Source organism: Anopheles coluzzii, chromosome 2 (assembly GCF_943734685.1).
Source record: "Anopheles coluzzii chromosome 2, AcolN3, whole genome shotgun sequence".
NCBI classification, from domain to species: Eukaryota; Metazoa; Arthropoda; class Insecta; order Diptera; family Culicidae; genus Anopheles; species Anopheles coluzzii.
The window spans coordinates 52,860,403-52,878,687 of NC_064670.1; the positions used below are offsets into that span (position 1 = coordinate 52,860,403).

Below are 18,285 nucleotides of genomic sequence, written 5' to 3' on the forward strand. Positions count from 1 at the left end.
GGAAAATCATTTCCCCCATCCCACACACATCGGTCGATAGGTGGTTTTTGCTGCACCACACCCAACAACCACAATGTCCACTCTGCCAGGGCAAAAAAAGTTATCATGATTATCAACTCTGTAAGATCGACGGTGATATTAAGACACATGGCCCGAAGTGAACGTCATTTTTGACCATCCAATCGAGCGGAATGACGTACGTAACTTTCTCTCTCTCTATCTCTCGCTCTGTGGTCAACGCCTTTGGGTCGTCAGAAGACATCAGCATGCCGGCACATGTGACGACGAGGTACTATTTTTACTGTTCCCTTCATGAACAGCGATGCGAGCAACAACATGCAGGTTATTTATTTACGGTAAGATTTTCCCTACATTTACAGACACTTTTTACGTGTGCTGTTCGCTAGTGTGTTTCAATTTCCTACACATCTGCGTTCAATGACAATGGGAGGGGGTGGTGGTGGTGCTAGCAGTGTGATTGGTTCATCCGGGATTGAGGACCGCGCGTAATTGTTATGCCCTCGAATTGTCTCCCACGAGACACCTAGGCGCACACGTAGAAAGATTCGGTCCGGTGGTACGTATCACGCCACGGGTGACATCGGAGTAACGCCGCGCCTGACATGCAGCACAAATGTGGTCATTGTCTCTGCGAATACGAGTACGGTATCTGTCCGTGCGGCGTGTGTGTGTATTTGAAGATATCACCTGGTCACCGCCGGCAGGGGCGGCAATGGTAATACGCACGCGGTGAGAGGCCTAAAAGTATGCCACCAACGTTCGGGTGTAGCCCGAATACCGTAGCAGCAGTAGGGTGGCGTGTAGGTAGTGGCACGCCAGCAGCTACTGCTGAGCTTGCGTTTCACGCTCTGTTTAAACGGGCCGAAAGGAGGTGTGGTGGTGACCGCCCTAGGCGCGTTCGTTGACTTAACGTAAACCATGCGACAAGAGAAGATGACGGTTGGAGAGAGGAAGTGTACGAGAAAATGGGCTTTCTTATCATGATTATTTACTCCCGTATCATGGGAGCTGGATAGATAGAGCGAAACAATAGCAAAAGATAGACAATTTAATCAAAAGTATACATTCATTTTGTTAACTCCAAATGAATCCCCCGTAACCTTTATTAATTGCTTGATTCCAGTACTAGGTGATTTATTTTCAATTTTAGAAAAGTGCACATAACGAAAAAAACGAAACACACAGTCATTTTCATTTCTTCCGCAATACCATCGCACACCCATCGAAAACAAAACGGACGTTTTTTTCTGTTGTTTTGGCAATCGCTTTTCCTAATGACTTTAACGTCAACCACTTTGTGCACTCGTTGCTTAATGTAACGTCAACTTAACATGCACCACACACCACTTGCTAAGTGTGCATGACCCTTTGAGAGCCATTTGCACTCCATTTCGGGCGATGCTTTAGTCGAGCAAAGCCGTTCTTAGATGTAATCTAGCCGCCAGCCAGTCCGACCACCCCTTAGGGTGAATGATTCGCTGCTGGCCCATATTCAAAACGGCATCCTCCGCTTTTCCACTTCGTGATATTTTTTTGAACACTCTGAAGAACTTGTGAAGCAAATGAACGTGGGGAGTGTATTTGTATGATGTGCTGTGCTTAACATGCAAATGTAGCTCTGGCTTCTTGTATCTCAGCAGCAGTTAATGCTATGCGGCTTTCCCCGTCGCTCACAGAGTGCCAAGAAAAGCATAATTAAGCTGGCGTGTTTTGGCTGAAAGACGTTTGTTATTAAATTAAATTAACACTATCTTGTACATTTTGTATTAATATACGGATTTGGATAGTTTTAAAATATGTGATAACGATTGGAGTTGCACGATTGCATTGTTGTAGGGATAAAATAAGTTTCTTGATTTTCAATGTAGGCATTCCTCAGTTCCAGAGAATGAGCAAAACTTTTGGGTCTATTAAACAAAAAACCACATTTTTTCCAAATACGACCTTTTTATGGATACTATAAAAATACTTTCATAAGCAATACGGCAAAGCCGTCCCTACGGAATAAAAAAAATAAAATAAAAATACTTTCTACCTCTTCAAAAATATTACAGAGCCAAACAAGCGACAACTGTGACCCACTTTATGCGAGCGCCATGAAAAAGCCTTCGTTCAGAACCGAAATGTCGGAAACACTCTCGTTTGTTTCATGCTTGAAATGCATTTCCTTTACCATCCTTTCCTGACAACTTTCGCTGATACTTTCTAGGCTACACTAAAGAAAAGGAAAGCTTCTATTCTGTCCCTAGCCGTAAGCCGGTGCGCGACAGTGATGCGACACACACAAGATTCATAACTGTTGCCACGTTTACTTCCTTCGAAAGCAATATTACAACAGGGGCTTACCAGTGTGCCAGGAAGTGGTGCCCATCGTTGGGTGGACGCCCAAGTGGCAGTGCTAGAGCGTTCGAAATTCCGTTCACCCCGGGTTTTACAGTGTGACGCTGTGTGCCCTGAATTATAAAGCATCTCCCATGCCCGCCGGGGAGCACCATCGAGAACTGTGAAACTGTGCCATTAGTTCGCTCGCCACGCCAAACTTGCAACCACTGTCGGCATGGAAATTCGATACATGCTGCGAAATCCTACACTGCCACAATCCGCTAGAGCGATAGGGTTTCCGGATGTGCTGAGGAGGAAGAGGTGCCGCCGAAGGGCTAACCCTCATTGTCTCCTTGCACCTGAACAAAAGCTCAAGTGGCGAATGTTGTACTAGCATAAATAAAGAGAAAAACATTTTTTCAACGTGTCAAACGCGAATCCAGTGCACCGGGGGCAAGTTACCTTTTCTCACAACGACCTCCGCAAGGGCCGCACAAAAATCTCATCCCATTATGGTGAAAACTTATACTGGCAGATTTTCTCTGCACGAGTTTTCCGCAGTCGAGGTCTGGGGTGTCACTGTTCTCTGACGGTTCTTGGCAAGCATGCTGGTGAAATATTTATAATTACATTTCATTGAATTGGGCCTACCAATCGCCTTCACACACTACACAACACAGTGCACTAATCGCGACGATACTGTGGCTCCAAAAAGAAGGATCTGCTTGTTTTCTTCTCCTTGTGTTTGCTGTATACATGCGGGACGTGGATGCGATTATATGTGCGCGCAAACATCGAGGCAAAGCATAATTATGAGCCAGCAGCGTGCGTAACGCCACAATACCTCGATGCTGTGTTTATAATGTTGAACTTATACAATGGTAAACATTTGTCCTTCTGCGCTTGAAAGAACCCAGTTGGCAATCATCACCATGCTGCTTCTTACGACGAGATTGGGCATCGTGTATCGCACGATGAGTCATTGCACGGATTGTAATGGACTGTGCAATGTAACAAATGGCACTGTCAGACAACGGGAGAGTGTTGATAACAATTTGCTGGAATTAAACACAGCTGCGGGATTTCTTCCTGTGATATTAAGGGCAATTTTGCTGTTTGCAAACGAAAAACTTGAGTACAAAATAAATGAAAACAATAATTACGAGCTACTATTTAGTGGTAAGATATGTCGAGCTCTAATTATTGCAAAATAGAAACTAAGTAAAAAGAGAAGAACGCTAAAATGCCAATGTTTACGCTTTCATAACGAGAATGTTTATTATTTCGCTGCGGCATACACTTGCGTCTGGTGGCTCGAAAGAAAGGGGAACGTTTTTAGTTGCATATCTTTCCTTTTACTAAAAGCCGCACTAACATTCCATTTGCGTTATCATGCACCAGCTGCGCCGTGCTTCTAGTTGACTCATAAAAGCCCATCTCGTTAGCGATAGTACAATAACAATAATAATAGAAGACGAATGTTTTCCCCACTGCAGAACTAATTTTCAAATCGCTTGTTTCTAATAATAAGTCGTTTAAAAAATATGGCTATGTTCTGAGAATCAGCGACAAATTATACACGTTTACAGTGTTAATAGCTCACAGACATAGGTAAGGGGTTGTATAAATAGAATTACACTTAAACATTCTTGCCAAGTGGCTCTGAAATCTTTCGCATTCTACCCTTTTGCAATCTCGAGTGTCTAGTGAAAGTGCACCGAGGTGCAAACAGAGAACTACAGAAGAAAAAAAAAACAACAAACAAGACCGGCCCAACAAGATCTAATTTATGGTCGGAATATGCAGCCACGGAACGAACAGATTCATCCGTCGCAGCAGAGTCTTCGGTCAAAAACAGTCCCTTAAGGAAAGTCAGCGCAGCGACGAAATTGATTTAAACCATGCGCGACCGCGAAAGTAAAAGGGAAAAGTCAGTGTCCTACGATAAAGCAGCAGTGGGTAAAGTGGCCGAAATGTGTGACAAGGTGAAGCAAAAAGCGAAATCGACGATCGGCGAAAACGGATGCAATCGGTGAAAGAAGAACACCCAGCAAGATGGATGGGATGACATTTGGCTGTTGTTGGGAGGTTTGGCTTGGGCCGGTCGGGTTTCTTTGGTTAAATTTTAATTAACAATCCGAGCGAAAGTCATCATCCGCTCTTCCTTTAGCAATGTTGATCGCTACATAACCGGCACAGAGGTTTGACCCAACATACACACACATATATATACACTTTAATTCTTAGCGTGTGGTTGCACAGTTGTGGCGCGATGCACATACGAAGATATATACGCGTTTAACGCGAAAGTTCGTAAGATATAGGGGAGAGAACTGAGAGAAAGCGTTCATCGTGGTCGTAGGCGCAATTTCTGACTGATCCCGCGAGTGCCTGTCACAACCATTCGGAACGATTTGGCAGTGGCTGATGGAAAGGGAAACCATCATCTAACCACAGCTGGCATACTTTGGCTGGCGCGATAATTTGCACAAACTATTGCAAAAACTCAGCAACGCCGCGCATCGGTGGCGTATTTCGTACATTCACACAGGGCCATTCATATACGTTTATGGTAGCCAAATCAAGCGTCTACCCATATAGCCCTCGTGGTTCGACGTTCGGCAGATGGGCCAACAGTGTATTACACGCCCGTGTAACAACGACCCTCGGTCTAACTCGCTGCTAGACGATGACGACAACAAGCAGGCGGCGGCGGCGGCGGCGGTGATGGCGGCAGCAATTGAAGGAAGTTGAATTGCATCGTTCAGGGGCATCGTGGTGAGGTGTACGGACCGGGCGCCCTACCACGTGGTTCCAGACCGCTGACCAGCACGCGAGCAACAACACAGCGCCCGTGAAGGGACTTGTGCGCGCTGTGCAAGTGAACTGATTCATGCCTCAAAGCCAGACACACTCTAGCGCATCCTAGCGCACATTTCCGGAGCCACGTCGTTTCGAGGTGCGGCATATGACATCACGCCGATATCGGGTTGAAGATTGCGAAAGGTCACGAGAAGGTCGTACAGTGGCACTGGCACATGCGGAGGAAAAACACACGCGTATCACGTCGAAGAGCAACCGGATCACCTGCGACACACTGCACTGAGCGCTTAATAAATGATTGAACGATCCACGGAATCCATAAACAGCAGTTGCTTTGGGCTTGGAATCGGACCCATACACGTGTTGGTATCGGTCAAGTGTCTTAAATTATTCTGCGGGTAAGGTATAATAAAACCAAATATATTGTTTTATTTTTGATTGATTCTGGAACCTGAAATTGATTCACTAAATCAAGGGCTAGGGTAATAAAAATCAATATTTAATAGAAAACTCTTTTTCCCATACATCACGCTATTGCTAAGAATTCGATACATCATTTATAGGTGATTGGTACAATATATAGAAAAAATAAAGCTGTAGGATATCACTCCAGCACTAAAAGCACTTTATAATGAGATTACAAAAGTATTTTCCTGCTTTCCATAGTTTCCTGTGCTTCAGCGTTTATTTACCATAGGTAACAAAATGGGAATTAAATTATGGTTGGTTGCAATACAATCGCAATTTCATTGCTCTCCGTCCTCCGTATTATTGATCGATCAGCGTTTAAAATAAGATGAAAAACCCCCCGGTGAGCCATTACGTTCCACCGAGATCAATCACACATCGATTTGAGAGCAACAAATTTATTCCAAGCGGCATCCATTTTAATGCCTATCAAACATTGCTTCAAATTGGACGAAAAGGAAGCAATAGCAACATAATCCTCTATAGCCCCCAACCAACCAGAGTTCCCCAACGGTGAGTAAAGTGAAAGGTCGTTCCGATTTGTGAAAAACACGAATGGACAGAGACAAATTTACCAGACCATATCCAACATCATGGACATGAAAGGTAGCCACGGTTTGACACTGGCCAGTACTGGGGGCGAAAATAAGAAATGCATAACTAATGAGGTACGGGCCATTTTCGCCAACCCATCGCACACACCCTTGATCTTTATTACACGCAGCGGCAACACGAAGGCGCTGGTCATCGTGAAGACCGCTCGGATGAGAAAAGTGAAACCCCCAATGAATGGTAGATGGGAAATGGGACGTGTTAGATGAGTGTGGGAGAATTTTCCTCTTCATTCTATTGTGTATACTCTCGATTTTCACAACGGTTTTTATAACGATGCACACGGTAACGCTGGCACGCGGCGTTGTTCTATCGAAGGTCAGACACGACACAGTCGTTCGTTTTCCATTCGCAACTGCTAGCTTCATCTCTTTGGTACGCGACACTACGATGGCAGATTAAATGGGTTAAAATTCATCCCCCATCAACGTTAACGAGAACGAAACGTAACGTGGCAGAGAATGGCATGGTATTTACGTAATGGATCTGGCCCCTGGTTGCATCATTCCGTGAGACTCCAGCCGCCTTACCTTCGGAGCCGCTGCTGATCGGCGTTAAATACATACTTTACATTGATGACTACATCCTAACGATTGTGCTAAAGTGAAAGATAAGCAAAAACGTCGTGGGGGATCTTCCGGGGTTCCATCATGTTGGCAAATTGCGTTGGTCCTTCAAGGATCTTGCAGCCAGTTCTCAGCACTACGCAGTCGTGTTTGTAAACGAGCGAACAATCCGACGCGGTGGTTTATTTACTACGTTTACTCGCTAATAGAATAAACATAATCACATCCTTGATGACAAAACTGTGAATCCAGATGGAGGGTGTGCATTGGTTTACTGATTATGTCTTTTGCCGATGCCGCCTTGTTGTCGCAGTTGGATTAGTGTTTATGCTTATTCCACAGTCCGATGGCTTGATATACAAGAGGGTTGTAACGGAAAGGAGAGTTCATAGTTAATAGATTTTTTTTTTCACAATGTAACATCTCGATTATGGTTACAAACAGTTCCCTGCTGTGTGCAGCATGCTTTTAGGCGGTCGTGCTAACAGCAACGTTGAAAAACAACAACATCTGTTTGTTTTTTTTTCCAAAAGTATCTCTTTAGAGGATCGAAATAGGAGTTATATGAAAAATCCTCCCTAAGGCTAACTCCTGCAGCTACATACAATGGCTGTCAAGGTGATAATGAGCTAATCGTATGCCGGTAGCCATTCGCACTGCTGTAACGCCACAAAGCCTATCAGAATAGCAAAAATAGCAGACGCTCGGTAGCGCTACACATGCCTGCTGCTCATTGGCCTTCTACACATTGCTACCATTCCCATCAAACAGTGCCGTTATCAGCTATCCGAGAGCTGCATCGACCAAACTCAGGAAGTCGAAGAGATAGTGAGATGAGGGGTACGGCCAACTAGAGTCGTGCTGCATTATCTTTATAACTAGCCTGGTCACTTTATCGCCCTATCGAACCGTCGGACTCGAATGTCAATATTTGGTTTTACATTCTTTCTGCGGGTCGGGTTTGGTTCAATTGGTTCAATATTTGAAGCGTATTTTGGAACACATTCTCATCATTCGAATGGCAAAAATGCTGTACAGGCGGTTCTGTATCGGCTCGAATGTTTTTGTTTAGCAAACACGGCACAAGAGGGTTGTCCGAACTCGCTTCTTGAACGAGTCTCGTACGATATACTACCACCAGCAACGTCAAAATAGTATTAATGTTCACAACCATACACACACACACTATTACACATGCAATAAGACCTTGGTAGTTAACACAGCTATACAGATTACGTCCGTTCCTCCCTTTGCCTAACGATCGATTGTTTTGTTTTGATTCGCGTAAACCCGTTCTGCAAGGCAAAACAAACTGCGCCACTTCAGAGCTGCAATATTAAACGGAAGTACACAGCTTCTAGATAGTTAGATTATACGGAAACCAACGCCCTATGATATTGGGGGGCATTTCTGTAGCTTTTGCAACTTTATTCACTAGATTAGCAGCAAGCACATAACTCGTGTCATCACCGTAGACACATTGTAGAAAAGCAAGGCCATTCAACGGAATAATAATTTCCAGCAAGGTTGTGCCCATTAGATGGTCTTTTGGGATCCAATGGTAACTTACAACCATATTATAAATCATGTCACATATACAAACAATACACAATGCTAAGGATTCCGCAGGTAATTGCATATATTTCTTTACAAAACACTTTAAAACTAAGGATTCATAAAGGGAGGAGTTTTCATAAAACAAAAAAGAGTGTGAACGGTGAGTTGCATTGAACCGAAGGCAGCCTTGTTATCAGACGTTTTGTGCTGACAGACAACGCCCTTCACGCCCTTGGTGGCGGCCTTTAATTATGGCCGACATTAAGGGTGAGGTAGAAGCAATTACACTGCTGTTGCTTGTTCCGAACGTTACAATCTACAATTTTCATGCTTGTGTGCACCAATTTTGGAAGCAAAACAGCAATTTACACTGTAGTAAATTGAACAAGTTTATTCATTTATTATTTGCTACAAGAGTGATATGATAGCAAACCATATATTGGCTATAAATATTTCATCTCACAAACATTTACATATTTCTAGCCTGTAAATTAAATTCGAATCGCATTATTTTCTGCCACTGCAAACGTTGATGTAATAGTACAGGGTGTTTGTTTGATGACTCATCGTTTCAACCCCGCTGGAAATGGCATAGGAAATACCTGCGATCACTGTCATGATCGTCACCATAAGAAAAATCAACATATTGGTCTATTGAATATTGGTTAGTAATTACAATAGATGCGTAAATTACACAGACTTTGCCCCAATCTCGTTACGATCGTTTTTACAAGATTTACAAACTAAATAAAAAGATCATATAACACACATCGAAACGTGTACAGTCTTTCCCCGAGTTACGCGACACTCGAGTTACGCGAATTCGAGTTACGCGAATTTTTATTTTTGACAGTTCAGATGTCAAATCAGTACAATTTTCTCCATCAATTGTCAAATGAAAAATAATTACCGATAAATAACCAAATTTTCTACACCAATTGCATCAAATAAGTATTAAATTACAGAAATGAACTAAATTCAATTAAAAATTATGATAAATAAAGTATATTTTTGCTGTAACATGTGATATTCGACTTACGCGAAAATCCGAGTTACGCGAATGTCTCCGGAACGCATTATTCGCGTAACTTGGGGAAAGACTGTGCTACGATCGAATGTTTTGTTGCTTCTTCTTCTAACCCTCATACGGCTCAACCTAATAAGTTTAAGCTAAGCTATGCTGAAAGTTTTATTAAATTCTTTTACCACGGTTAACACATAGGAAGCGAAGTGCGTTGCTACATCGACCGTAATATATTAATCCTTCATCACATCCTTTACCACAAACCAACGCTAACGAGCAATAGCTCCGTGTTAAGTTCGAGACGGATGTTCGGCTACGAAAAAAAACACACCAATGATGACACGCAGTCGACAAACAAAGCAACAAAAAATAGAAAGAAAAACACTCCGATATTATGATACTGCCACCCTCTAAGCAGCTTGTGTCGAGGAATTCGTTGCCATATTAACACGCGTTTGGGTCATTCAACATGTTTCTCGTACAGCGATGCTTCTGCAACTATCAAATGACGAATGTTCTTGACACCAGTGCGAAGGAATGTCTTTTCAACGGCCTAACAAGACACGGTAAGTTGCAGACAGCGGCGAAATGATGACACTTTTCACGTTCGTCGCAATGTGTTCCGCTCGTTCCGAAGGCGGAATCAAGCCCGTCGAAATTAGTCCACACGCGTAGATACAATAAACACGATGCGCCATGCAATATAAATATCTGCAGAATGAATAGATATGTGTGTTTGTGGAATGGATCTACTGCATATGGACTTACCGAAATATTTCATGCTACAATTAATGTGGTTAATTTTAACACATTGAAAAACTTACAAAATTTGGATTAATTTGGTAGTTTTATATGTGTGTAACAAAAAGCAAATGGAGTTAAAATGTAGAAAACAGATAAGTAAATGAACAAAGTTTGTGCAGACAAATGGGAATATAATAAAATGCCACAGTCGCCAGCACAAATCCATCCATTCTGGGCCTGGCACAAAGCAAACTCGTTTTGCCCAAATTACTTCCCGTAAAATTTGGACACAAAGACGACAGTGGCAACATCCGGGGAACATTTGCAGCCCGATTCGTTCAACTGAAGCTCCTGCAAAGCTGAAAGCGGAAAGTGCAGCACGATATAATCAATATCATTTCATAATGCACCCGGCCGGAGCCAACTCAAATGCTTCCATTGGCCGCATGCACACTTTACGATCGCATAACACCAGCGCTCGATCGCGATTGAGCGTTAGATCATACTTTCGCTCTCCTTTCGTCATCTCGAATGCCGCCAACAGTGTGGTCGTTTTTCCTGCAGCTGATGCCAATTTTTCAATTTTGTTATTGTTGTTGAGAAATTATAACACACAAACATCCATCATACGGAATGAGCATCTACGTCCTTTCGGTTTCGGAGAGTTGTATGAAACGGGGGAAGTAGAAGGTTTCTCACACAAAAAGACTGAATCGAACGGAGTCACATCAAGATAGGACAGCAAAAGCAGACGTATTCGTCAACCAAACCAAATGTAATCAGAATGCCTTCCCGAGACCGGTTACGAATGAAAACAAACGCGCAACACGTGGTTGCATTGCTGGCGTTTGAGCAGGAAAAACCGTATTTCCCTTGCCTTCCTTCTGTTTTCCACCAAACAGCTACGCAACACAAATGCGCAGACAGAGCGACCACTTCGACCCTCAACCCTCACACAGCAAAACGAAATGCACCGAATGTGGGCCGCCGTCCATCCAGCACTCCACAGAAAGAAAGGAAGTGCAACTATCGGGAAGAGAGCGTCAGTTGGGCACATGTGTTCGCGTAGCCAGCAGACAAACGCGCACGATTACGCAGCAGCGCTGTTATGTGTGTGTAGTCGAGAGCAGTGCAGAAGAACGGATGCCGGTTCCGGTGTCCGGATTTCATGCGTGAACGTATATGCTAAGAGGGCCGCTGCGAGGGAGCATTGACCATTTTGCCATCCTTCACCACACTAGCGGAACATCACGCGGCCGGGGGGAGCCTTCCTTGGGTGCGATTGATAGGAACGGTCGAGTTGCTCCGTTTTAATGGCATTATCTTATGTGTAGTGTAATGTGTGCCGTGGCTGTGGGAAGCTGCACCACAAACTGGCAGATGGTGAAACACACGGGAGGCAAATTACGGATAATGATTTCCGAAACACTCGCTCGCGTTGCTGCGTCGATCATATGTGAAGTCATGTTCTATTACAGTTAACCGCTCAAAGTGGCAGATTGACGCAAAGGTTACGAGCGTAGATCGATAAAATAACGGCAAAAAATGGACAAACATTAGAGTCACTTTTTAAAATGTTATGTTTGTGGTTTTACTTTTCCATATGTACCCATTGTTTTACTTAACATTTGTTTTATGTTTGATTTCAAATAATAAAGGCGAAAAAGAGCTTAAAATCAACGCATAAAAAGATAAATAATTTAATACCATATTTGGGCAATATATGGAAGGTTTCTATACAGAGGGCAAAACAAAAAAACTGGTATCAAGAACTGGTTGTGGGCAGCAGTTCTCGGGTACCTTCGAACCTTCTGCTCCTACGCAAACATTTCTATCCCTAGTAAGGGTTAAATGCCCGCGGACGATTATTGAATTAAAAGCCTTAAGCGAACACAATCTAAGCCGATCGACGATGACTAACAGACTTTGCAACAACTGAACGAGGGAGCTTCTCTGTTTCCGCTAGCAAAGACAGAAAGAAGCACTGCCATATTGTTTCCCGATTGGACCAATTGAACCGATCGGCCCTGAAGTACGACGTTCACCCTCAATTCGCGCGAGACTGTTTATCAAACGACAAACGAATTCTTGCTCACACAGTGACATTTGATTACCGGAGAGAGCGTCTGAAGTTTCAGCCTGCAAATGAAAACGTTGCTATTTATTTGGTTAACCATAAAATTGCACTTCATGTGGGTTTTTGGCTCGGTGTTTGATTTTCAATTGAAACCCCTTTTTTCAATTGCTTTGTTCCTGGAAGCCAACGTATGCGTTCCATTCTATCTTATCTTGTGGTTATCAGCAGTAGGAAGATTTCCGAATAATATCGATACGTAAGCGTGTATTGGTGTGCAAATGCTATCTATATAATAGAACGATAACGAAAAGGAAACCGTGTAAAAAGGGGTTATATGTTTTTTTCGCAAAATAAAGAAGTGTTTTTTGTTGGTCACACCTTTACAGTCAACAAAAATGTGCAGGAATCTACACGTACATGGGAACCGTATAGAACCTAAGGAAGCGATCTCATCAAGCACACAAGTAACAATTATGTTAAAAAACACACAAAAAGAATACAACATTCCACTCTATTCAAGGTGGTCAAGGGAGACTCTAATGAAAATGAAACTCCGGCAGCAAGAAAAAAATAATTGCCAGAAGTCACAATAATTGCAAATGCGGTGCTAAAAGCACCAATTATACGGAAACGTTCAGCAACAGCAAAAAGCCACCGCGAAGCCACTGGATTAAGGTCAGTGCAAGCGACGACGACGAGGTGACGACGGTGAAATGGGACACAAACTGCCCAAAAGCGGTTGTAGCTCTTCACTTTTTCAAGTTCAGTACTGATTCATCAAATCTACGAATGCCGTAGGCAACACACACACACACACACGATCGGTTCCGTGACCGCCAGGAGCAAACACAAGATTGATGGGTGAAGTGTTTTCCCCCGGGCAACCTTCCTCGGCACGGGCAGACCTTCATGAGCGTTGTGTGCTCTCCTGCCGAGTGAAACGACGGATCAGATTCTCTCGAACTGCATGGGGCTTCCCTGGCAGTGCCTTTCGATTTCAATGCATGCAACGGTTTGCACTGTGTGGGAATGGGAGCTTTTCATTTCTGTACGATGCATTTGCACAGTGTGCCGACGATGACCTTCTCACGGCGTCTCGGTTGCATAGCTTTGATTGTGAAAAAATGGGTAATAGAGAAACGGGTCAACGGCAACACAATCCAGTGCTCAAACAAATGCGTTTGAATTCAACATCGCTTGACATTAGATGTGCACAGTTCGGTAGGAATTAGGCAAAACGGCGTACTTTAACGGGTAAACAATGTTCTGTGATTACGACAAATAGGGCGGACGGCAAACTGTCCACTTTATGCCTCCCATCCAAACGCACTGTTTTATGGCAGAAATGTGATGGAAGTACAAATTGATAACCTTGCTTCAGCGTGGGTTGCGTAGGCGTCCAAGAAGTGAGCTTTAATTGAGTGTAATTAATCACAAACTCAACCGTCTCAGACTCTTGTTTTAAGATGGAATAGCGCAAAGACTTATTATCATTCGTTTGTAAAGCGTTGCTAGAAATAGTGCAAGACCAAATAATATAATTTAATGTTTATATCAAACAACTACTTCTACAGAAGAACAAGCATAAACATCCGGTTACTAAGGTGACACACAAAACAAATCCTCCCATTTGTTGCGTCAATCCAGCCCGTTGTCATAGCAGCGAGTTTCTGTAAATGGATACTGAAATGTTTGAAGAAAATTATTCGCAGAAGGAGTAAAAACGGTTGCAAGAAAGAGTTTTCATTTCCGATGTCGGTGGCATATCGGCTAAAGAGGTTTAATGGCCAACATAGCTCTCCAGCTATGATTCATACCACCATCTTATGCACAAGCAACTTAACCAACCCCGCACAACTGCATGAAAGCGCCACACAGCCACAGAAGGGAAAGTAAATAATGACTCACGTGCATTTGAAAGCTTTTGCGCGACTGATTCAGTGGACATTGTGGACATCAATTTTCTTTTTTCTTCTTCGACCCTATTTTCAGAAACAAAAACAGAATAGCAAGCGATGATAACAAAGACCTCCGTGCGATCGGCGTTGGTGATATACTAGATTCTTTTTGTGCTTGTCATCGAATCTCTGGAAGATTCAGAGACAACTCCACCCTTTGCATTCAACCGGGCGATTCGGTCCAAGGTACTAACGGTCGGTGCCTGAAGAGGAACGATGGCAAAACGGTCACTACAGGTCAAACCAGCCAGTGATCACGAGCAGGGCTAATCAGTCGAAAGTAATGATTTGTTGATATGAGTATTTTTTTTGTACAAGCGATGATTCCATTTTTTACACATAATTATTTGTTATTTCCTGTCGTCTTCATCTTCCAGCATCCAGAAAGGTCGGGATACAACATTTCAGTGACAAATTCCTCCTCCCGTGACTGCTGATAATTAAAGGACAGGAGTTTTGAGGGTTTTTCATAGAATTTCATTCAAACACAGGGACGAGTGGTTGCCATCATTATGCTCGTACATTGCTGCCTGACCGAACCCCGGTCTGGTCTCGATGAAGGCCCATCATAAACATCGCATCGAAGGGTAGCGGGCATGGACAGGCAGGCAGACAGCAAACATATTTAAAACGCTTCATCAAACACAATTCGAGAGGAATCTAGAATGTGTGTGTGTCGCTCCATCGGCAGACAACAATCGGCGGCGCACAGCGCAGTAAAGCAATTGAGTCGAAGCAAAAAATGCACTGCCTTCGTGTCACATTGACCGGAGCTAAAAGGCGGCTAAAATGATTATGTGTGCAGCAGATATGTGGGAGAAAGCGCACTGTGACTGGTGCTGTGGAATGTTGTAATAATTCAATTAAACTTGACATTTCATCGCCTCGGACGCGTGTGCCGGTCCCGGTCCCGGTCCCGGGATGGGGTCTTTGCTGGGTCATTCATTATGATGAAGAATGTATGCGGGGAGAGTGGCAGTAAATATGAGTGAAAGGTTTCGTGTAATGTTCGTCGTGTGACAATGCGTTTCATTCACTGGCTTGTATTTAAAATTTATTGCAATGCAAAGTTCAAGAAATAAAATGAGAAATAAAAATTAATTTCCAACAAACTTCTCAATTTTTGTGAACATGCAACAATGTAAACACTTTTTTTTATTTATTTGCCTATTTTTCTTTATCTATATGTTTTTTTTTCATTTATTTATGTCAATTTTGCAGTGGAATGGCACAAGCAAGGACAGAAACTCAAAACAAAAATCCTTGAAAAAGCAAACCAACATTTCGGAAGGACGTGGCATACCGGCAAACATACCAAACCGACCACACCAATACAACCCGCAGAGAAGAACACTATCAACACTTCATAGAGGAAGAAGAAACATTTAAAATAATCCCGCCTGCAACCAGCTGGGTGACCATTTTTCCCATGCCGACGATTGCTGAGCCGTATAGAGGAAGCAACGGAAAAGATAGGTGGGAAAAAGGATCTAACTGCAATTATCGAGCCTTTTTCTTGCGTTTGTTTTCGTTCAGTCAGTTCAAAAGGCAAGAACTGGAAAAGGCCCAAGAAGAAGAAGGCTGCAAAATTTCGAAGTAGAAAGTAGGAATCCCTCACAAACGTACCGTTTCCCACGGAACTCGAATGCATTTGGGGATATTCCATTACATTACGCACAAAAGCTCACTACCAGACACATATTTTTTGATATATTTTTTCAATATTTTTAAATCTATATTTCCCGCTTCAAGTCCGCCTGTGTGCAACAACTTTACAGTGCGCTTTGTTTACAAACAACGGTGTCGGGGAGAGCGTTGCAGCAAACCGGACGAAGCTCCCGATTTGTCGAAGGAATTTATCGTCAACAACCTAGGGGGTGAACAAAAAGAAGCGTACAACGTCAAACACGATACAGAATCACACAACCCCTTCGCACATCATCCCTTACCGTATATTCTCGGTGGTTGGGGCAAAGTGTGTAGAAGCAAAACAAAAAAACCTGTTCTACGTGATGGCACTCGAACGCCGCCCGCTACGATGACACGGTGGTCGTGATGGTAGTTGTGCATTCGATCGTGCCGCACGCACATAGCAACGCGATCCGGTTGGTGTGCGCTGCTCTACCTTTACACACACACACACACGGTGATAGAAGGTAAGGTTTCTGCTGTGATTTGCGCTGCTTGCCAGTTGCAACCAACCACAAACAAAAACAAGCGCGTGGTGTGTGTGTAGGCATCGTAAATATTGCACCTTCCGACCATTAATTGCGCGCTTCCAATGCATGTACACAGGTACAGAAGAAGATGCTGTTCCGTCCAGCGAACGTGATTACATAAAACCCTTGACCAAGGCAAAGGTAACGAACTAGCCCCACTGGGTGAGAACATACTATTAAAGCGACAGCCTAATCGACACTCACACCATCCACGCGCTCGGAGGATAAACGGCAATTGCGATGGCAACAATTAGCGATTCACGGCCTACCACTACTACACGGAACAGAGTTGATGAAGAAACATGAAATCATCAGCACACGCGCCTATGAGTAAGACGCTTTTCTTGCGATCGTGTGTTGTTGTCGAGAAGGTTCGAAGCAAAGATTCGATCCACGAACATAATCGATCAATCTTTTATTTGATCGTTCTTGGCGAAACGAACGTAGCAGAAAACAGGCTTTTGCGAAGAACCATTAATGATGATCATTTTGAAGTGTGTGTTAATTCTGCGCTTATTTGGTCCTTTATTTAAAAGGTTCTCTCTTTCTCCTTTTTTTGGGCTCTGCCAATCTACTGTTTATGTTCTTTTCCCCGTTTTTGGACACAATACCTCAGTCAAATTCGCTTCGCGCAACATAATTCCCTTTTATTTTCACTGCACACAAACTGCTTACGGCTCTTTCCGGTCATTATTTAGTGCTTGATTGCTGGTTGCTACTATTTTGTTTATTGTTCAATGCCATCGCCCTCGGACGGGCGGGAACCCTTTTCCCGGGTGCCTTATGCATTGGGGCAGGATGAATGCTCCCCCCCACCCCTTCCTCTCCTCATATATCTCCTTTGCTTCGCCAACACCACGCAGTGGGTGTGTTTGTTTGCCTTTCTCGTTTTGCGGCGTGGAAACCGCTAACAAGCTGAAACGTAAAACGATTTCTTTTCCTTCAACTGCGTTGTTTTACATTAAAAATATTTTCAAAATGATCAAAATGTTCCATAACAATTTATAAATTGCTAAATTAACCTACCGACAGCAAGCAGCGCTGAAGGAACACGACTCCAAACCGTCATCTTGGTGATGGTGTTTGATATCCCGGCAAACAGCCTTGTAACGTTGAGAAAATGTATCGAATATTGCTTCTCCTTTCCTTTTCACAAGTCACATTCCACTCTTCGCACTGTGCATTTCATATGCATTTGTGTATTTTTGCCTTTCGTTATCAAGCTGCACTTTTTCTTTTGCTAATATTTTCTGTTGTGCACCTTTTTACATTGTTTTATCATTGGGTGAACAATTTAGAACGATGCAATTTCGTTCATACACACACACACAGACGCACCAGCATTTAAAAAAAACAACTACACACGCCTACACATTCTTAATCACATCTTTTCATAAAACAACACCCCGCAGCACTTAAGACAAGGAACAATAGTGGCACTGCAAACAAGCTTGTTTATCATCATACACACACACACACAATGAAACCACGCAGGGGAACTCTCGCGGGCAACATAAACTTGTAGGGGGAAAACAACCTGGCCTCCCGCAGCACTAACCAGGGAGGAGACTTTACGGACAGAGCTAACGTACGCCCGCTCGCGACGAAATGGGAATCAGCTTTGACAGTCGAATCGTTTCTCTCGTTTGATGAGGGCGGCAAATGTTTGACAGCGTCCAAAACCCAATGGACAAAAAGAGAGTAGCTCACTTGCAGCTATTTGAGCTACTTCCGTGATTGGCACAATCTGTTGGACCAATGCCATCCCAAGCACATGAGTTGAAATGTGCAAGCGGGAGTGGTATGGAAAATAAAGCAATACATTTTTTTTTGTTCTAGTTCCCTGCATCTTTGCATCTGATTAATTACAGAACAAATTCGTCACAAGTTTAGC

At 43.3% G+C, this 18,285-nt stretch overlaps 1 protein-coding gene across 6 annotated transcripts in view; it reads right to left on the bottom strand.

Moving 5' to 3' along the window:
- Nucleotides 1–18,033, bottom strand: part of LOC120953461 (dedicator of cytokinesis protein 2) — a 33,712-nt gene extending 15,679 nt beyond the window's left edge. For 3 of the 6 annotated variants that reach the window (XR_007452099.1, XM_040373387.2, XM_040373388.2), the window contains exon 1: nucleotides 17,418–18,033. Coding sequence is in view for 5 of the 6 variants with exons in the window: in XM_040373387.2 (XP_040229321.2) it covers nucleotides 17,418–17,460 (43 nt within the window). In the remaining variant the exon portion in view is untranslated. The remainder of the gene's footprint in view (nucleotides 1–17,417) is intronic. The other 3 variants (XM_040373385.2, XM_040373383.2, XM_040373382.2) reach the window with 1 other exon arrangement.
- Between the last annotated feature and the right edge of the window lie 252 nt (nucleotides 18,034–18,285).